The sequence below is a fragment of the Lethenteron reissneri genome, chromosome 63, assembly GCF_015708825.2.
Source record: "Lethenteron reissneri isolate LAM-NWPU_2019-01 chromosome 63, ASM1570882v1, whole genome shotgun sequence".
NCBI lineage: Eukaryota > Metazoa > Chordata > Hyperoartia > Petromyzontiformes > Petromyzontidae > Lethenteron > Lethenteron reissneri.
The window spans coordinates 1,165,400-1,186,821 of record NC_083841.1 but is presented as its reverse complement, the minus strand read 5'-3'; the positions used below and the strand labels follow the sequence as shown (position 1 = coordinate 1,186,821).

General features: G+C 56.8%; 1 protein-coding gene across 1 annotated transcript; it reads right to left on the bottom strand.

Moving 5' to 3' along the window:
* Positions 1–6: 6 nt before the first annotated feature.
* LOC133358764 (eukaryotic peptide chain release factor GTP-binding subunit ERF3A-like) lies at positions 7–21,389 on the bottom strand. The gene is made up of 14 exons (XM_061577202.1): positions 21,043–21,389; positions 11,995–12,066; positions 10,007–10,345; positions 9,477–9,510; positions 8,184–8,261; positions 7,161–7,341; positions 6,699–6,853; positions 5,872–6,015; positions 4,383–4,476; positions 4,030–4,110; positions 2,749–2,922; positions 2,105–2,194; positions 1,214–1,382; positions 7–528 (listed from the first exon to the last, which is right to left on the bottom strand). The coding sequence occupies exons 1-14, from the start codon at positions 21,170–21,172 to the stop codon at positions 476–478; spliced, it is 1,794 nt and encodes a 597-aa protein (XP_061433186.1). The 5' UTR covers positions 21,173–21,389; the 3' UTR covers positions 7–475.
* Positions 21,390–21,422: the final 33 nt, after the last annotated feature.

Genomic DNA, 21,422 nt, shown 5'->3' with positions numbered 1-21,422 from the left:
CAAAAGGTTGTCTGTGTCATGTGTGTGTGCGAGCTCATGTGTCGCACGCGTGTGCGGAGCTGGCGTGTGCGTGTGTACGAGCCGGTTGACGTGTGCATGCGATCGAGCTGGCGTGTGTGCGTGTACGTGCGTGCGAGCTGGCATGTGCGTGCGTGTGAGCGAGCGTGCGAGCTGGCATGTGCGTGCGAGCAAGTGTGGAGCTGGTATGTAGCGTGCGAGCTGGTGTGTGCGTGTAGCGTGTGTGCGAGCGAGCTGGTGCGAGTGAGCTGGCGTATGTGTGTGTGCGTGCGTGCTGGTGTGTGTGTGCGTGCGAGCTGGCGTGTGTGTGTGTGTGTGCGTGCGCTTGAGCGCGTCGGGTTTCTCCACGGCCGTGCCGCCAGCGTGCCGCTCCAGCGTGGCGGCGGGTTCGGCGTCGAGTTGAACGGCCGCTTTGTTTCCGTCGTGGGCGCAAGTCGGCGTCGTCCAGGCCCGTCCATCACTCCTTGTCCTGCACCAGCTTCAGCACCTTGCCGATAGCGATGGTTTTACCTGTGCGGAGGGGGGGGGGGGGGCGGACGGAGATGACGCGTGGAGACACGAGATACGGAGGAGGGGAGAGAGGTAAAGATCCCCCCGTGAGCTCCAACATCCTGTCGGGGGAAGTGCTGTTAGTGGAGGGCCGGCACGGCGATGTTGACCAACCGCACCGGGTACTCATTTGAGCTGAGTCGACCTAGTGGAGGCCCCAGGACCGGTAAAGATAATTGTCACTGGTGATGGCCGTGAGCGGGTATCAAATGAGGGTCGTCGGGTTTTGCAGCACAGCTTGCTAACCGCTGCACTACCGCTCCCCACACACACACACAGAGCGTGAGGTGGGCACTTGGGTGGGTGGGTGGGGTGCGTGGGTGGGGGTGGTACGGGTGGGTGCGTGGGTGGTGGTATGGGTGCGTGGGTGGGTGGTATGGTATGGGTGGGTGGGGTGGTATGGGCGGGTGGGGTCGTATGGGTGGGTGCGTGGGTGGGTGGGGGTTGTACGGGTGCGTGTGTGGGTGCGTGGGGGTGTGGGGGGTAGGGGTGGTATGGGTGGGTGTGGGTGGTAGGCGTGGGTGGGGGTGGTAGGGGTGTGGTGTGGGTGGGGTGGTATGGGTGGGTGGGTGCGGTACAGGTGTGGGTGGTAGGGGTGGGTACGTGTGGGTGGTAGGGGTGCGTGGGGGTGGGTAGGGGTGGAAACCTTCGTCACGCAGGGTGAAGCGCCCCATTTGGGGGAAGTCCTTGAAGGTCTCGAGGCAGATGGCGCCGACGGCGCGCAGGCGTGCGATGCACACCTGGTCTTGCTTCACGAAGCGCGGCCGCGTCTGACTCTTCTCACCACTCTTCTTGTCCACCAGGCACAGCAGCGCCTGCGGCACGCAGAGCGAGAGACGCTCGCTCACTCGCTCACCATTCCACGAGGCTTGCCCGCTCACTCGCTCGCCCGCCCGCTCACCCGCCGACTCACTCACTCGTCCACTCACCGTCCCACGAGGCCCGTCCGCTCGCTCGCCCGCCCACTCACTCACTCGTCCCCCACTAGGCTTGCTCACACACTCACCCAACCGCTCGTGCGACAACCCGCCCACTCGACCACCGACTTCGCTTACTCAACCGCTCACTCCCTCACCGAACCATTAAATCGCCAATCCACCCTCCTCCCGCTCTCCCATCCACGCGCTCGCTCGCTCAGCCGCTGGTGCGCCAACCCGCTCGCTCAACCGCTCAACCACCACCGAACCACTCACCTGCGTCCCCCCCCCCCCCACCCATCGGCTCGCTCGCGAGGAACGCGACCGGCTGCTCGTGCGCAGCGAAACCGAGCGCCACGTCGCAATGTTCCCGTCTCTCCCTGCTGCGTCTGCCGCGTCTGCTCTGCCTGCTGCGTCTGCTGCGTCTGCTCTGCCTGCTGCGTCTCCTCTCCCTGCCGCGTCTGCTCTGCCTGCTGCGTCTCCTCTCCCTGCTGCGTCTGCTCTGCCTGCTGCGTCTCCTCTCCCTGCTGCGTCTGCTGCGTCTCCTCTCCCTGTTGCGCGCGCCGTGCCGCTGTGTGTTAGCCCTGCGGCCGTGTGGAGGCGCTCTCCCGCCCACGCACCTTGATCTGTACTTCCTCGACGCACGTGTGGATGTGCAGGACAGCGTTGTAGCCGGGGCAGATGATCGACTTGTGTTCAATGATCACGATCTGCGGGCAAAGAAGCACGACAAAGACAAAGATCCCCCGTATAGACTTGACAGACTGTTGCGGCAAGTGCCCTTCGCGAGTAGCGCCACCCGTGGGATGGGTGGCCGACACTGAAGTGTTGACACACCGCACCGGGTACTCATTTGAGCCTCAGTCAACCTAGGAGAGGCACAGGACCGGTTCAGATAATCGTCACTGATGGTGGCAGTGCACTAACCGCTACCACTACCGCTCCGACACAGATACACAGACACACAAAGACACAGACAAATAAAGACACACACAGACAGATAAAGACACACACAGACACACCGACACACACAGACCACTTAATAGGGACAGCACGCCGAGGCAAGCCAGTACACGGCACCCCGCCGAGAGGTACGGCACTCGGCACAAACAGCAAATCACTACGGCACGGGACCGAACCGGTCCTCGGCTCACGGCCACCACGAGCGACGGTTATGTGAACCGGATCTTCGGTCTCCCCCTAAGTCGACTCGGCCTCAAAGCGAGCACCCGGCGCTCGTGCCAGGCTAGGCGGAGCACCCCACCTGCGCGTCGAAGGTGCAGCCCGTGTGGCAGAGGTTGGCGGCGTCGCACAGCACGAAGCCCGGCAGGATCTCCTCCTCCTCAATGCCCTTGAGCCGCAGCTTCAGGTTCTCGCCGGGCCCCGCCGCCTCCGTCTCCACCTCGTCCGACAGCAGCGACAGCACCTCCACGTTGTGCTGTCACGGGGAGAGAGGAGTGACATCATGACACAGCGGTGGGTGACAGCACCTCCACGTTGTGCTGTCACAGGGAGCGGGGGTAGATGGCGAGAGAGTTGAGTGAAAATGTGAAAATGTCCTGGGCCTCGCCTAGGTCGACTCGGCCTCAAACGAGTACCTGGTGCGGTGCACAAACGTCACCGCCCACCCCCTCGTGTGCCACAGTGCCGGCCTTCCTAGGTGCTACTTTGCTAACAGCACTTGCCCCAACGGTCTGTTAAGGCTACACCGTGGATCTTTGTTTACATGTGTGTCTATATACACACTGCACATGTGTATCTGTGTTTGCGTTTGTATGAGTGTGTGTTTAAAGGTGTACATGTGTGTATATACTTACAGATGTGTGTGTGTGTACCTCTTCAAAACTAAACTATAAACTATTTTTTTTATTTCACCCCACAAGGCCCGCTGGGCTGCGTCGCTCTTTTTCAGCGGCGACGTGGCCACAAGCGATAGCTCAAGGAAGTGGGCTGCTCAACGCATCTTTGTCAAACACTCTAAACGCGTGACGTCGACTCTAAATGTGGCGGGAGAAACCGAAGGGCCTGGAGAAAAATCCACGCCACCACAAGGAGAACTCCAAATATACAGCAGCAGGCGTGAGGGTCGTGATCAAACCCACGATCTCCTGTATACCAGGCGAGGTAGTCAACATCTCCTAGCCACCGTGATGATGATGAGAGAGAGACGCAGACTCCAATATACAGCAGCAGCAGGCGTCAGGGTCGTGATCAAACCCACGATCTCCTGTATACCAGGCGAGGTAGTCAACATCTCCTAGCCACCGTGATGATGATGAGAGAGAGACGCAGACTCCAATATACAGCAGCAGCAGGCGTCAGGGTCGTGATCAAACCCACGATCTCCTGTATACCAGGCGAGGTAGTCAACATCTCCTAGCCACAGTGGCGTCCCTTGTGCGTGCGCGGGCATGGTCCAGGCCACTCCACCCTCTTGTGCGCCGTGCCGGCCTTCATAGGCGCTACTCGCTAACAGCACTTGCCCCAACAGTCTGTTACAGGCTACGCGGGGGATCTTTGTCTTTGTTCGTCTTTGGAGCCTCACCTTATTGGGCATCATGACGAGATGCTGCCCCTTGACGATGCTGCCCGACTCCAGCTTCCCCAGCACCACTGTGCCCATGTCCTGTGGGGCGGGGAGAGACGTCATGAGGTGTCTGGACTTCCGTGGGCAGAAGAGCCAAGTGAGAGCGGGTGGTGGTCGCGCAGTGGTGGCGGCGGTGGTGGCGGCGGTGGTGGCGGCGGTGGTGGTCTTGGTGGTAGTGGTCGTGGTGGTGGCGGCAGTGGTTCTGGTGGCGGCTGCGGTGGTGGTGGCGGTCGTGACGGCAGCGGTGGTGGTCGTGGTGTTGGTGGTGGTGGCGGCGGTGGTGGTGTTGGTGGCGGTGAGCTGGCACCTACCTTGTACTTGTCGACGATGGGGATGCGGATGAGTCCGTCTGACGAGCGGTACATGCAAGGGAGGCTCTCCAGGTAGGGGATGAAGGGCAGCCCGCTGCAGTGTGGAACACGCTCACACACTTAGTCACACACACACACTCACATACATACAAAGACCCCCTGTGTAGCCTTAACAGACTGATGGGGCAAGGGCTGTTAAGCGAGTAGCACCTACGAAGGCCGGCGCTGTGGCACACGAGGGGGGTGGGTGGCCAGCACCACGCCCGGCCGTCTCTGTCTCCCCAGTGGCGATGTTTACTACTGCACACCGCACGAGGCTACTCATTTGAGGCCGAGTCGACCTCGGGGAGGCCCACGACCGCCCACTCACTCACCCTCACCCCCCCCCCCCGCACCTCCGATAAGCACGGTTGGCTACGTACGGTGCGAAAGAAGTTCAACATCCATACAGACCCAGGACCGGTTCAGACGATCGTCACCGGTGGTGGCCACGGGCGGGAATCGAACTCGGGTCGCCGGGTTCGTAGCGCAGCGCGCTAACCGCTGTGCCACCGCTCCCCCATAACCACAGACACATGCTAACGAGTGCATGCGTGAATGAATGAATGATGTGGAGGTTGGAGTGTGTCCCTGATGAAGTGAATGAGTAAATGAATTGACGAGGAGGCAAATGAATGAAGTGAATGGAGGTGGTTTGACTGCCCCCACATGTGAGTTAGTGAATGGATGCACGAGTGAATGAGCAAAGCGAGCGAATAATGAATTGATGAGTAAACCGAGTAAGCAAATCGTTGAATGAGCGAGTGAGTGCCGAGGATCTGACCAAGTGCATGCGTGAGTGAACAGGTGAATGTATGAGCCAATCACTGAATGAGTGAGTGAGTGACTGGGTGAGTGACTGGGTGAGTGGGTGAGTGACTGGGTGAGTGACTGGGTGAGTGACTGGGTGAGTGACTGGGTGAGTGACTGAGTGAGTGGGTGAGTGACTGGGTGAATGGGTGAGTGACTGCGTGAGTGGGTGAGTGAGTGACTGGGTGAGTGACTGGGTGAGTGAGTGGGTGAGTGACTGGGTGACTGGGTGAGTGACTGGGTGAGTGACGGGTGAATGGGTGAGTGACTGGGTGAATGATTGGGTGAGTGACTGCGTGAGTGGGTGACTGTGTGAGTGACTGGGTGAGTGACTGAGTGAGTGACTGGGTGAGTGACTGGGTGAGTGACTGGGTGAGTGACTGGGTGAGTGACTGGGTGAGTGACTGGGTGAGTGACTGGGTGAGTGACTGGGTGAGTGACTGGGTGAGTGAATGGGTGAGTGACTGGGTGAGTGACTGGGTGAGTGACTGGATGAGTGACTGGGTGAGTGAATGGGTGAGTGACTGGGTGAGTGACTGGGTGAGTGACTGGGTGAGTGACTGGGTGACTGGGTGAGTGACTGGGTGAGTGACTGGGTGAGTGACTGGGTGAGTGGGTGAGTGAGTGGTGAGGACCTCACCTGTACCAGGGGCACACGGAGGTGCAGGCCTCGCGAAGGTTGGCCCCCGTGAGGCCCGAGCACGGCATGAAGTGAATGTCCTTCTTGGGGTTGAAGCCGACCTTGCGCAGGAAGGGAACCAGCTTCTCCTTGCACTCCTCATACCTGGACACTCGACACACACACACACACACATCATACACACACACACACATTATACACACACACACATCATACACACACACACATCATACACACGTAGTGACATAATACACACACATTACATTATATACACACATTTTATACACACATTACATCATACACACATTACATTATACACATACACACAATAGACGCACATTATACACGTTACATTAAATGACAAACACTCATCATACACACGTTACATTATACACACACACACATCATACACACATTACATTATACACACACATTATACACACACACAATACACGCACATTATACACACACACAATACACGCACATTATACATATTACATTACACACACACATCTCACACACACACACACGACATCATACACACACACACACCACACACACTCATCATACACACAAACACACATCTCACACACACACACCACATCATACACACACACACCATACACACAAACACACATCTCACACACACCCACATCACACACACCACACACTCCACCTCACACACACACTCATCACACACACACTCATCACCCACACACCACATCACACACACACACACCACACACCCCTGTCGAGTCTCAATACTCGGAGACACGGTCTCCTGCAGCCTCAAGGCCCCGCCACTCCCATCCCAAGGAGGGCCTCACCTCTCCTGGCTCCAGTGCACCGTGGGGTCGTCCATCTTGTTGATGAGCACCACGAGGTGCTTGACGCCCGCCGTCTTGGCGAGCATGGCGTGCTCGCGCGTCTGCCCGCCCCGCTCGAAGCCCGTCTCAAACTCGCCCTTCCGCGCCGAGATCACCTGGGGGTGGGGGGGGGTCACGCGCACAGTGGCAACAGGCGGGCGGGGGAGTCGGGGGAATGGGGTGAGTTGGGGGAGTTGGGAGCTCGTCACCACAGACCATCGGCGATTTTCCCCGTAATTTTTCGCGAATCGATTGCGCCGAATTCCCGGTTCGGGCCTGGTTCAGGTCCGGTGATATCCCTCAACCTGTCTAAGTTCTCTTATCCACATCTGGTGCCCCGCGCTGGCCAACCGCGGACACGGCCAGCGAGGGACGTCAACCGAATCCCGAGGGCCGCCGCCGCCCTCTCTCTCACTCACGTACCAGCACGGCGAGGTCGGCCTGCGACGCTCCGCCGATCATGTTGGGCACGAAGCTCTTGTGGCCGGGCGCGTCCAGGATGGTGAAATGTTTGTTTGACGTCTCGAAGTAGGCGCGCCCCACCTCCACCGTCTTGCCCTTCTCGCGCTCCTCCACGTTCGTGTCCAGGGCCCACGACAGGTACCTGGCACGCGCGTCGGCAGTACACTTTTTATTTCACACCGGCACGTCCGAGCCGAACCGGCGCCGAGGCCACCTCGCGGTACTCGTCGAGATTTTCTTCTCCCCACTGCTGGTTGGGAGAGCCGAGGCCGGAGCCAAACCGCGATGCGGTGGCCGCAGAAGGCCGCCCGGCTAACGACTCGCGCGACGGCAGCGGGCACGGCTAGGCTACTGCGGTGGACAAAAACAACCAGCCCGGTGCCTCCTGGGCTCGGCACGGCACGGCATGGCACGGCACGGCTCGGTTGTGCAGTGGAAAAAAGTTAATAGATTCCTTCCCCGTGTAGCCGAGACAGCGCTGTCGACTGACTCCCCCCCCCCCCCCCCCCCCATGACGCACGAGGGAGCGGTGTGGCCAGAAACCGCGCCCGGCCGCCTTTGTTTGTGCACGGCACCAGCTACTCATTTACAGGCGAATCAATCTAAGGGTCTTTACCAAAAGACCCAAATAATATGAATTCCTAAAGTCACGAAAGCTTTAAGTCAACGTTTATGTATGTTGAACCTCTTTCGCATCATACGTAACCAACCGTGCAATTCAGTGGCGTGTCTGTGTTGTCTGTTGTGTCTATCTGTGTCTGCTGTGTGTGTCTGTGTGCGTGTCTGTGTGCGTGTCTGTGTTGTCTGTTGTGTCTATCTGTGTCTGCTGTGTGTGTCTGTGTGCGTGTCTGTGTGCGTGTCTGTGTTGTCTGTTGTGTCTATCGGTCTGCTGTGTGTGTTGCGTGCGTGTCTGTGGGCGTGCGTATCTTTGTGTGCGCGTGTTCGATGCTGCTGCTGTTGCTGTGCAGCGGAGTGAGAGCTCACCAGCTCTCTCTGCTCTTCTCTTTCGCTTCTCGCTCGTACTTCTCCAGCGTCCTCTTGTCTACCATGCCCGTCAGGTACCTGCACGGAGCGGGCGGCACGGGCCACCGTCAACACCGCCATCGGCATCCACGTCCTGCCCTCTGGCAAGCGGGAAACCTGCATTGGCTTCTCCAGTTACCCAACGAATACATTACGAGGTCGCACTCATTACACACAAAGTGCTTGAGGCAAATGAACCACAATGCCTTGCTGCTGATCTTGTTAAGGAGCATAAACCGTCGCCACGCGAACTCCGATCATCCTCGCAGCAGCAGCAGCAGCAGCGGCATTTAACTAACCGTCGAGCAAAGACGGCGGTCACCGCATCATCGTCGCGCGGCGCTCTCAGAAGCGCTTCTGTGGCCGTCTGGAACGCTCTTCCCTTCCGATATGAGTAAGCCACTGGCGCTGTGCGCTTTTAAATCGTCGTCATCCTCGTCTAAATCAGGTGCGGGGAACCTTTTTTTCTGCCAAGGGCCATTTGGATATTTATAACATCATTCGCGGGCCATACAAAATTATCAACTTATAAATTTGCCTGTTATATTTGGTCAAACATTTAATAAACTCGCCCCTAATGCGATGGCTGGAACTGCTTCTCTTTGGCGAGGCGTGTGATGTTAGCTGCTATTGATGATGTTGCTGCTACTCGCGACTGCTTTTCCAGGTTTGCTCCGAGATTTATTGAATTTCGAGTCCCGCCTGCGGTTGCCTTGGCAGGGCCAGACTCAAATGATTTCGCGAGCCTCATACCGGACGTTCCCCACCCCTGGTCTAAATTGATAAACTCGTTTGTCGAGAACTGCTTCATGTGTTTAGTTTGTTGTCCTTCCCCCACCACCTCCGATGAGTGCGGCTGGCTACGTACGGAGCCTACAACACGAGCCACGTGAAGCGTGGTCTATCCACTGCTGGACGCCAACGGCCATCCCTCAGTGTCACGATATCGCTGCTGTTAACGAGCGAGTGGACAAGCCGTGGTGGCGAGGAGATGTTAACTACCTCGCCTGGTCTGCAGGAGGTCGTGGGTTCCATCCCGACCCCGACGCCTGCTTCTGTATATCTGGAGTTTGCGTGTCTCTCTCTTTCCCTGTGGTTGTGTGGATTTTTCTCCGGGTTTTCCCCTCCATGTTCAGAACGACCCTAGCCACGTGTGATCGCCGGTTGCTTCTGAAAAGGAGCTGCACAGCTCAGAGGCCTCTAACCTGCTTGAACACCAACAAACAAAAACCAAAGTAAAAAAATGTCACTCACATGATCTGCCCTCCGATTGTTGACTTGCCAGCATCTGCGGAAGGGGGGGGGGCGACACGACACGGTGAGGCGCTACGCGCGGTGCCGCTGCAGCTGTGACAGCGCATCCCATGCGACCCGGCGGCGTGCTTCCCCTCATTACTGATACGCGCGTGTCTGTATGTCTGTGTGTATGCGTGTGTATGCGTCTGTATGTGTGTGTATGTGTGTGTGTGTCTGTATGCGTGTGTGTATGTGTCTGTATGTGTGTGTATGTGTGTATACGTGGTGTTGACCACCCACCCCCTCGTGTATCGTTCTCCGGCCTTCACAGGTGCTCGCTAACGGCACTCGCCCCAACAGTCTGTTAAGGCAATATGGGGGATCTTTGTCTTTGTATGTATGCATGCGTGTGTGTTTGTGTCTCTGTGCATCTGCGTTTGGCTGGGTGGAGATCAGTAGCGTAGCATGATACCATCAACACGCTAGGGGGCTCTGGGCCGTTCTTCGTGTGAGGGGGGGGGGTAGGTGGGGCCGTGCGCGCCTCTCACCCACGTGGCCGATGAACACCACGTTGACGTGGTCTTTGCGCGGCCCCTCCGAGGGCTTGGGCACCGGCGCCGGGACGGGGACCCCCTCCCCGTCCCCCTCCTCCTCCTCGGGGGCCTCCTCCGCCCCGCCCGGGCCCCCGCTCTCGCCCGGAGGGGGGGCCGCCCCCCCCGCGTCCTCGCCGCCGCCCCCCCCCACGTCCTGGGGGGGAGGAGGAGGGGGGGGCTCGTCCGAGGGGGGGCCGCCCCCCCCTCCGCCTCCGCCGCCCCCGTCCGGTTGTTCCGGCTCGCCGCGCTCCTCCCAACTCTCGGCAGACTCGGGCTCTCCGTTCTCGAGCGGCGCTGGGAACGCCGAACGGCACCGTCGGCACACAGACGCGGGGGGGGGGGGGGGGGTTAAGCGGCGCGGGCCCGGGGGGGGGGGGGGGGCGAGCCTCCAACTCGTATTCACGTCTCCCCTGCCCCCCCCCCTGGCACGAAGCGTGGCGACGATAATCTCGGCAAGGACCGCAAAGGCAGAAGCATCGGGAGTATCATCGTTATCAGCAGCAGAAGAAGCAGCATTATAATCAACAGCATCAAAATCAGCAGCATTAGCAGGGGCATCAGCAGCAGCATCCAAGCCATCATCAGCAGCAGAGGCATCTTGTGCATCAGAGGCATCAACATTATGACTATCATCATCGGCAGCAGTAGTATTAGCATCGGCAACAGCAGTAAGAACAGCAGGAGAAGCAGCATCAGCAGCAGCATTATCAGGAAAAGTGGAAACAGTAGCATCAGCAGAGAACAGCAGTAGCATCGGCAAAAAGAGTAACATCAGTTGCAAGAGTAGCAACAGTCGTAGTAGTGGCATCTGCATCAGCAGTCGAATCATCCTTAACTTTGGAGCTTTCGTGACTGCAGGAATTATTCTTTGGTTCTTTCGGTAAAGTCACGTATAAAGAAAAAATAATAAATTAAATAATAACATACGACGTTTCGATTGCAACACAAGCAATCATCATCAGGTATAATGAAATAGCGACATAAAATCTAACCAGAAAAAATTATATCACCAAGATACACACAGCGGGCAACACAGGTACCTGTGTTGCCCGCTGTGTGTATCTTGGTGATATCTGTCTGCTTATATGTCTGTCTATAATTTTTTCTGGTTAGATTTTATGTCGCTATTTCATTATACCTGATGATGATTGCTTGTGTTGCAATCGAAACGTCGTATGTTATTATTTAATTTATTATTTTTTCTTTATACGTGACTTTACCGAAAGAACCAAAGAATAAGTCGAATCATCATCATCATCAGCGTGCGTGCAACGACAATGGGAGTGCTGTAGAATCTGCATCAGCAGCAGCATTGCAAATGGTAGTATCAGCAGCAGTAGAAACTGCATCATCAGCAGAATGTATATAGAGTGACAATGGGAGTGCATCTGCAGTAGCATTAGAAAAAGCAGTATCAGTAAGCAGCAGCAGTAGTAGTAGAAGCAGCTGTATCAGCAGCAGCATTATAAACAGCATCATCATCAGCGTGCGTGGTGACAATGGGAGTGCATCTGCAGCAGCATTAGAAACAGCAGTATCAGTAAGCAGCAGTAGTAGAAGCAGCTGTATCAGCAGCATTATAAACAGCAGTATCAGTAAGCAGCAGTAGTAGTAGAAGCAGCTGCATCAGCAGCAGTATTATAAACAGCATCATCAGCGTGCGTGGTGACAGTGGGAGTGCATCTGCAGTAGCATTAGAAACAGCAGTATCAGTAAGCAGCAGCAGCAGCAGTAGTAGAAGCAGCTGTATCAGCAGCTGCATTATAAACAGCATCATCAGCGTGCGTGGTGACAGTGGGGGTGCATCTGCAGCAGCATTAGAAACAGCAGTATCAGTAAGCAGCAGCAGCAGTAGAAGCATCTGTATCAGCAGCTGCATTATAAACAGCATCATCATCATCAGCGTGTGTGCGTGGTGACAGTGGAGAGAGCGTGCGGGACACCTCCTGTCTTTGTGCTGGAGTCCAACTCGGGCGCTCTGGGTTTGCTGTCCACGAGCGGCGTGGACGAGGGCTCTGCAGGACACACGCGGTCATCACGTCACACCTCCCATTCAGCTACAGCTGGCTACGCACGGCGCGAAACAAGCCCCACGTACAGACGTACACGCGCGAGACACACCAAGCGGCCCGGCCAGCCGGCCGCACACGCGGTGTGGCCATGAGAGGCGGAGTCTCGGCCACGGGCAGAGGGCAAGGGAAGGAGTTGAGTCTCGGACTTGAACAGGGGGCACGGAGTGGACAGCATGGGTGGCTGGGGGGGGTGAAGGGATTTCCAGACTTTGGGGGGCAGCAGAGAAGAAAAAGCGACCTCTTGGTGGGTGAAAGATGACCGAGAGATTCGATGGAAATCTTTGCTTTGATGGGAGCAGAGAGAAAGTGAGGGGAGTAGAGTGAGATGAGAGGGGAGAAGTAGGAAAGTGCGTGAAGAGGAGTGGAGTGAGATGAGAGGGGAGAGGTAGGAGAGTGTGTGGAGGGGAGTGGAGTGAGATGAGAGGGGAGAGGTAAGAGAGTGCGTGGAGGGGAGTAGAGTGAGATGAGAGGGGAGAGGCAGGAGAGTGCGTGGAGGGGAGTAGAGTGAGATGAGAGGAGAGAGGTAGGAGAGTGCGTGGAGGGGAGTGGAGTGAGATGAGAGAGGTAGGAAAGTGCGTGGAGGGGAGTAGAGTGAGATGAGAGGGGAGAGGTAGGAGAGTGCGTGGAGGGGAGTGGAGTGAGATGAGAGGGGAGAGGTAGGAGAGTGTGTGGAGGGGAGTGGAGTGAGATGAGAGGGGAGAGGTAGGAGAGTGCGTGAAGGGGAGTGGAGTGAGATGAGAGGGGAGAGGTAGGAGAGTGTGTGGAGGGGAGTGGAGTGAGATGAGAGGGGAGAGGTAGGAGAGTGCGTGGAGGGGAGTAGAGTGAGATGAGAGGGGAGAGGCAGGAGAGTGCGTGGAGGGGAGTAGAGTGAGATGAGAGGAGAGAGGTAGGAGAGTGCGTGGAGGGGAGTGGAGTGAGATGAGAGAGGTAGGAAAGTGCGTGGAGGGGAGTAGAGTGAGATGAGAGGGGAGAGGTAGGAGAGTGCGTGGAGGGGAGTGGAGTGAGATGAGAGGGGAGAGGTAGGAGAGTGTGTGGAGGGGAGTGGAGTGAGATGAGAGGGGAGAGGTAGGAGAGTGCGTGGAGGGGAGTAGAGTGAGATGAGAGGGGAGAGGCAGGAGAGTGCGTGGAGGGGAGTAGAGTGAGATGAGAGGGGAGAGGTAGGAAAGTGCGTGGAGGGGAGTAGAGTGAGATGAGAGGGGAGAGGTAGGAGAGTGCGTGGAGGGGAGTAGAGTGAGATGAGAGAGGTAGGAAAGTGCGTGGAGGGGAGTAGAGTGAGATGAGAGAGGTAGGAGAGTGCGTGGAGGGGAGTGGAGTGAGATGAGAGAGGGGAGAGGCAGGAGAGTGCGTGGAAGGGAGTTGAGTGAGATGAGAGAGGGGAGAGGCAGGAGAGTGCGTGGAGGGGAGTGGAGTGAGATGAGAGGGGAGAGGCAGGAGAGTGCGTGGAGGGGAGTAGAGTGAGATGAGAGAGGGGAGAGGCAGGAGAGTGCGTGGAGGGGAGTGGAGTGAGATGAGAGAGGGGAGAGGCAGGAGAGTGCGTGGAGGGGAGTGGAGTGAGATGAGAGGGGAGAGGTAGGAGAGTGCGTGGAGGGGAGTGGAGTGAGATGAGAGAGGGGAGAGGCAGGAGAGTGCGTGGAGGGGAGTGGAGTGAGATGAGAGAGGGGAGAGGCAGGAGAGTGCGTGGAGGGGAGTAGAGTGAGATGAGAGGGGAGAGGCAGGAGAGTGCGTGGAGGGGAGTGGAGTGAGATGAGAGGTAGGAGAGGTAGGAGAGTGCGTGGAGGGGAGTAGAGTGAGATGAGAGGGGAGAGGCAGGAGAGTGCGTGGAGGGGAGTAGAGTGAGCTGAGAGGGGAGAGGTAGGAGAGTGCGTGGAGGGGAGTAGAGTGAGATGAGAGGGGAAGAGTGCGTGGAGTGAGATGAGAGGGGAGAGGTAGGAGAGTGCGTGGAGGGGAGTAGAGTGAGATGAGAGAGGGGAGAGGCAGGCAGGGGGTGAGTCCCCGGAGGAGCTAGAAGACCGAGTGATAACGACGTGCGATCCAGGATCTCGCTTGCCGAGTAAAAACACGTTGGCCAACTGCTCGATGCCGAAATGTTTTGCCGCCGGTTGCGAAACTCGGCGCAGGGCGATCACGGGCACGTTCCACGCAGGCCGCCAGCGCCACTCCGACGTGCGCTCTGCGCAAGCGACTCGCGCGCCGGCAACACCAAACAAACTTGGAAGCGTCGCGAGGGAATTCTATTGCAACAGCAACCGCCTTGTGCCCTGCCAGGGAGACAGAGGGCGACTCAGAACGTTTAAATGTGGCAACGTGAAAGTTACCGCTGTTCACTCACAGGACAGCGAGCAGGTTGCTGTTGGCCGCTGTGGTTTTTGTTGGGTGCGGACAAGTCGTCACGGCGGCAGTGGTTCTCTCCGAGCTACCAACTCCATAGGTTCAATCCCAAGCTATGACTACCTCTCTCTCTTCTGAAAGTACTTATGATATCCATTACCACCATCATCATCATCGCATAACCATTATCATCATAATTACAATACCTTCATAATCATTATCATCATGAATACAATAACATCATAATCAACCCTCCGAGGTTGATCAAATGTAACGCCACTCTCTGACGCATCACCAAATCACCCCAACGTGCCTGAACGCGCCCACATCTCAGAAGCTAAGCAGGCCTGCGCCGCCCCCGGAAGGGCGATGACCACGGGGGGGGGGGGGGGGGCTACGTGTTGGGCAGCAGCGAGGGCCGGAGGGCCGGCACCGCGTTGCCGCTACGCCCTCGAGCCGACAACGACCCCCCCTGCGCTGTGCAGCCCGCGCAAGTACGGACCACACGGCCCCCGCACGGTGCGGACAGGCCCTCATCCAGCAGCGGACAGACACTCGGCCCGCCCAGCCTCCCCTCGCCCCCCCCCGCAACTCGCGTCCGTTTGGCTCCCCCCGAGGCAACCTTGACCCCACACACTTTGCCGAGTCGAGCGCCACAAATAACCGCCGCAGTGTATTGAGGCGGGGGGGGACAGCGAGTGGTGGGTCATTGTGGGAACAACCACAACACGCTCACGGGAGGCTGTGCACAAACACGCCGCCGCCGCCGGCGCCGCCCTTACTCTGTGCTGCCCGTCCAGGCCGCCTTGCGTCCCGCTGGGCAGACTGCTCGGCACGCTTTGGCCTCGTCAACCATGATTTATCCACTGCTAGATGAAGTGTGGCCTCCCCCCCCCGCCAAGCCACGGAACATTCTTCCCTTCCGATATGAGGACGCCGCTGGGAGCTGTGCACTTTTAAATCGTCATCATCTAGAATATCAGCAGTCGCCAACCTTTTTGGCACCAGGGAACGGTTTGGTGGAAGACAATTTTTTCACGGATCGGGGGGGGGGTCATCATTGGAAGCTCTCCAGCGACGTTTGTTTTTTACTCATTGTGGCTACTAGGGGTTAGAGCTTGTGGGCTCACCAACACTGTGACTGAGACAAGTGTGGAGTGCGGGAAAGAGGCGCGGATGGAAGTGGTGAATAATAAAACAATGATGGGCGGGTTCCACGCACGGACTCACCGCTCTCACCACTATGCGGTGTGTAGAGTGTGTACACACAGGGACTCACCGCTCTCACCACTATGCGGTGTGTAGAGTGTGTACACACACGGACTCACCGCTCACCACTATGCGGTGTGTAGAGTGTGTACACGCGCGGACTCACCGCTCTCACCACTATGCGGTGTGTAGAGTGTGTACACACAGGGACTCACCGCTCTCACCACTATGCGGTGTGTAGAGTGTGTACACGCGCGGACTCACCGCTCTCACCACTATGCGGTGTGTAGAGTGTGTACACGCACGGACTCACCGCTCTCACCACTATGCGGTGTGTAGAGTGTGTACACACACGGACTCACCGCTCACCACTATGCGGTGTGTAGAGTGTGTACACGCACGGACTCACCGCTCTCACCACTATGCGGTGTGTAGAGTGTGTACACGCACGGACTCACCGCTCTCACCACTATGCGGTGTGTAGAGTGTGTACACACAGGGACTCACCGCTCTCACCACTATGCGGTGTGTAGAGTGTGTACACACACGGACTCACCGCTCACCACTATGCGGTGTGTAGAGTGTGTACACGCACGGACTCACCGCTCTCACCACTATGCGGTGTGTAGAGTGTGTACACGCACGGACTCACCGCTCTCACCACTATGCGGTGTGTAGAGTGTGTACACGCGCGGACTCACCGCTCTCACCACTATGCGGTGTGTAGAGTGTGTACACGCACGGACTCACCGCTCTCACCACTATGCGGTGTGTAGAGTGTGTACACGCACGGACTCACCGCTCACCACTATGCGGTGTGTAGAGTGTGTACACGCAGGGACTCACCGCTCTCACCACTATGCGGTGTGTAGAGTGTGTACACGCAGGGACTCACCGCTCTCACCACTATGCGGTGTGTAGAGTGTGTACACGCAGGGACTCACCGCTCTCACCACTATGCGGTGTGTAGAGTGTGTACACGCAGGGACTCACCGCTCTCACCACTATGCGGTGTGTAGAGTGTGTACACGCAGGGACTCACCGCTCTCACCACTATGCGGTGTGTAGAGTGTGTACACGCGCGGACTCACCGCTCTCACCACTATGCGGTGTGTAGAGTGTGTACACGCACGGACTCACCGCTCTCACCACTATGCGGTGTGTAGAGTGTGTACACGCACGGACTCACCGCTCTCACCACTATGCGGTGTGTAGAGTGTGTACACGCGCGGACTCACCGCTCTCACCACTATGCGGTGTGTAGAGTGTGTACACGCACGGACTCACCGCTCTCACCACTATGCGGTGTGTAGAGTGTGTACACACACGGACTCACCGCTCACCACTATGCGGTGTGTAGAGTGTGTACACGCGCGGACTCACCGCTCTCACCACTATGCGGTGTGTAGAGTGTGTACACACAGGGACTCACCGCTCTCACCACTATGCGGTGTGTAGAGTGTGTACACACACGACTCACCGCTCACCACTATGCGGTGTGTAGAGTGTGTACACGCGCGGACTCACCGCTCTCACCACTATGCGGTGTGTAGAGTGTGTACACACACGGACTCACCGCTCTCACCACTATGCGGTGTGTAGAGTGTGTACACACACGGACTCACCGCTCTCACCACTATGCGGTGTGTAGAGTGTGTACACACACGGACTCACCGCTCTCACCACTATGCGGTGTGTAGAGTGTGTACACACACGGACTCACCGCTCTCACCACTATGCGGTGTGTAGAGTGTGTACACGCGCGGACTCACCGCTCTCACCACTATGCGGTGTGTAGAGTGTGTACACACACGGACTCACCGCTCTCCCCTCCTGCAGCTGTGCGGCCCGGTTCCCAACAGGCCACGGGCCGGTAGCGGTCCGTGGCCCGGGGATTAGGGACTCCTGATTTAGATTGACGAGTTCGTTTCTTTTAGAGCGGCTTTCTGTGTTTAGCTTGTTGTCCTCGCCCCTCCGCTTAGCGGGGCTGGCTGTGTAGGGTGCAGAAGAAGTTCAAAATACACGGCGATGCAGCGGTAGCCAAAACGTGCTAATAGCGTACAGAAGTGTGGTGTATAGTAGTGTGTAGTATAGTAGTGTGGTGTAAAGTAGTGTGTAGTATAGTAGTGTGTAATAGTGTATAGTGGTGCAGTGTGTAGTGTTTAATGTAGCATATAGTAGTGTGGTGTATAGTCGTGAAGTGTATAGTTGTGTAATAGTGTAGTGTATAGTAGTGTGGTGTATAATCGTGTATAGTAGTGGTGAAAAGTGTTGTGCAAAGTGTTTAGTGTAGCATATAGTAGTGTGTATAATAGCGTGTACAGTTGTGTAGTAGTGTATAGTTGTGTAGTGTAGTAGTTTGTAGAACTTTTTTCGCACCGCGCGTAGCCAACCGTGCTAATTACTCGTGACCACCGAACATTGCCCCATCTCGTGACGGATCCTACCCAAGCCCATTAACCTTTGTGAGCAGGCACAGTGATGCCTTCAGCACGTGGAGATTACTTCCATTTTTGTTGGCTGCTATACGAAAAGCCACTTCGTTGAGCTCTCATTTGTGGCAAAGTCGCTGCTGAAAAAAAAGTTCGTAGCTAAGGGGGTTCTACACCTGGTAAGATAAAAAAATTGTTAAAAAATACACAAATAAAACTGAAATGATTTGTTTACATTTCCTACACTTTGCACTGCTATCGTGTTTTTGTATTGTTCGTTGTTGTAACGGTCTGACCCCGTGCCCCTCCTGGACATCTGTGAAGAGATTCACGGCTCACCGGATTCCTACAGGATAAATAAATATTCTGATTCTTGATTTCTGAATTAATTCATGCGTGAGTGGGTGAGTGAGCGAGTGAATTAATTAACGAGTGGGTGGGTGAGTGAGCGAATCACTGAATTGTATGCACGTATGTTCAACTTCTTTCACACCGTGCGTAGTCGTTCGCGCAAATCCGAAGTGCGGGAATTGGTGAATGAGTGAATGGGTAAGTGACTGGGTGAGTGAGTAAATGGGTAAGTGACTGGGTGAGTGAGTAAATGGGCGAGTGACTGGGTGAGTGAGTAAATGGGTAAGTGACTGGGTGAGTGAGTAAATGGGTGAGTGAGTGAATAGGTGAATGACTGGGTGAGTGACTGAGTGAGTAAATGGGTGAGTGACTGGGTGAGTAAATGGGTGAGTGACTGGGTGAGTGAGTAAATGGGTGAGTGAGTGAATAGGTGAATGACTGGGTGAGTGACTGAGTGAGTAAATGGGTGAGTGACTGGGTGAGTGAGTGACTTTATGAGTGACTGGGTGAGTGAGTAAATGGGTGAGTGACTGGGCGAGTGAGTGACTGGGTGAATGACTAGGTGAGTGACTGGATGAGTAACTGGGTGAGTGTATTAAATGGGTGAGTGAGTGAATAGGTGAGTGACTAGGTGAGTGACTGGGTGAGTGACTGGGTGAGTGAGTGAATGGGTGAGTGAATGACTAGGTGAGTGACTAGGTGAGTGACTGGGTGAGGGACTGGGTGAGTGAGTAAATGGGTGAGTGAGTGAGCTTTATCGGTCATTGCACTCTTCCAGGATAAAACATCTTCTGATTGCAATGGATTTTTATTTTACCGGGTTAGGCCCACTGATCTATATAGAAGCCCTTTTCAGAAGTGACCCGGTCATCACAAATCACAGCTCCACGAAGTGGCTTATCACGACGTGGCAATGTATCGCAGCCAAATTACTCTAAAACGCGTGATGTTGATTCTAAATGTGGAGGGGAAATTCCGGAGGACCCGGAGAAAAATCCACGCGACTACGGGGAGAGAGCGAGAGGGAACACGCAAACTCCAGATATACAGGAGACGTCTGGGTCGGGATCGAACCCACGAACCTCCTGCATACCAGGCGAGGTAGTTAACATCTCCCAGCCACCGTGGCGTCCTTGTTAGTGGGGGTCCCACAGAATGATTTAATCACCACGCAGGCCAGAGTGTGCGCCTGAGGCAAGATTGAGGTCTCACAGAATGATTAGATCACCACGCAGGCCAGAGTGTGCGTCTGAGGCAAGATTGAGGTCCCACAGAATGATTAGATCACCACGCAGGCCCGACGTTTTAGCCCGAGGCTCACACGCGTGTGCCCGTGGTGTCACCACGTGGGACACGTGATGGTACCACGGCAGGCCACGGTTCACGACCGCCCACACCACCACCACCACCACCCTAGTTAAACAAATATCCACGTTCACCGACATCGCCACGTGTTGTCCGGCTCAGTCCAGCGCGACTCTGCCCTAGGTCGACTCAGCCTAAAACGAGTGCCGGTCGTCTCGGGGGAGACAAAGGCGGCCCCGGACGTGCAGCCTTGACGTGCGCTCCCCTTTAACAGCGCCTCCGACCCTACACGGCAGCAGGCGTCAACCAGACGAGCAGTGGAGAGAGCCTGGACTCCCCGCTCTGGCTGCACGTGGAGCCACCCGAGTCGCGTGTCAGGCCAGCTGGTGACTTCAATGTTTTAAACGACAGCTTCAGATTCTCGCGAGCGGCGTTTTTCGGTGCAAGCGTGTGAACGCGCACGCACACGCGCGCACCCTACTAGACGTTTAACCTTGAGACGAGCGCTGGCGACGCCACAAACTAAATGTTTTAAACTTTTTTAAAGACGCCAACGCGTCTTGGGAAAAGCCTGCGGCCTTGCGACACGCCCGTTTGCATTCCACAGTCCGCTTCGGCGCGGCGCGAGCCTCGATTGGTCCAGAGGGGGCTCACGTGACAGCGGAAAGCCAATCACGGGCGAGAGCGCGCCTAAGCGGACTACCGATTACATACAAGGTCCGCGCTGTAACCACCCCCACCACGTCTCCTTATCCACTGCTGGATGAAGGCCGCCGGCTCCTCATTCCCTCAGCGACGACTTCCACCGCTCCATCTCCTCCCGGCTGCCGCTCCTCGCCTCGTTCGCCGGTTGCTACGATCATCAGCCAGCGGCCAACCCGCCGCTGGATGAATCCCGACACCCGAATGTTGCAATGGAGCGAGGCGACGCTCATCGGCTCCTTCGCGTCGGTGGCTGCGCGTGCCGATCGCTCAACGTGGCGGGGTTTAAACAACAACTACAACAACCACAACAACAACTACAACAACTACTACCGCGACACACAACAGCTGCTGTGAAGACGATGCCCCGAGAGGGTTCCAATACTCCAGTGCCAAGTGGGGGCCCCACCACTACGCCCTCGAAGCTGTGTAACCACGCGTTTGCCGCCCCGTCTCTGGGTTGTTGTTGTTGTTGTGGCCGCTAGAGTTAAGCCGCTAGAGTTAAAAGAACGACGCAGTAGCTCCCGCGTGGTGGAGAGACAGAGAGAGATGGAGACGCCGCGGGCGAGGAGAGTGGAGTGCCGGCTCGCACCGCTCATGAGGAAGGAGGGCACGAAGACGGCTGCGTTCACGTTGAGGTTCGTCACCGCGGCGTTCATGGCCTCCGCGTCCTGGTCCCAGCAGTCGGGAGCCGAGTCCTGCGTCTCCATCGCCTTCTCCATGCGGTAGAGGCCTCCCCTCCCTCTCGCCCTCCGCTCGCCCGCCTCGTCTCCCCCCTCGCTTCCTCCTCGTCTCCCCCCTCTCGCCCTCCTCCTCCTCCTCGTCTCCTCCTCAGCGGCGGCGGCGGCGTCGTCGTCCCGGGCGACGTTTCTCGCGGGCAGCTGAAGCGACGAGGCCGCGTGGGGCGCCCGGAATGGAGGCGCGAGGAGGTGGACGGGGCCTTTGCGTCGTGACGTCACGCGAGAGCGGACA

Coding starts and splice junctions, on each gene's coding strand:
- LOC133358764 (XM_061577202.1), bottom strand. CDS start 21,172: ATGGAGAAGGCGATGGAGACGCAGGACTCGGCTCCCGACTGCTGGGAC. Junction 10,346..11,994: donor CTCCAGCACAAAGACAGGAG/GTGTCCCGCACG, acceptor CGGCGTTCCCAG/CGCCGCTCGAGAACGGAGAG. Junction 529..1,213: donor CTTCACCCTGCGTGACGAAG/GTTTCCACCCCT, acceptor CCCTCCGCACAG/GTAAAACCATCGCTATCGGC.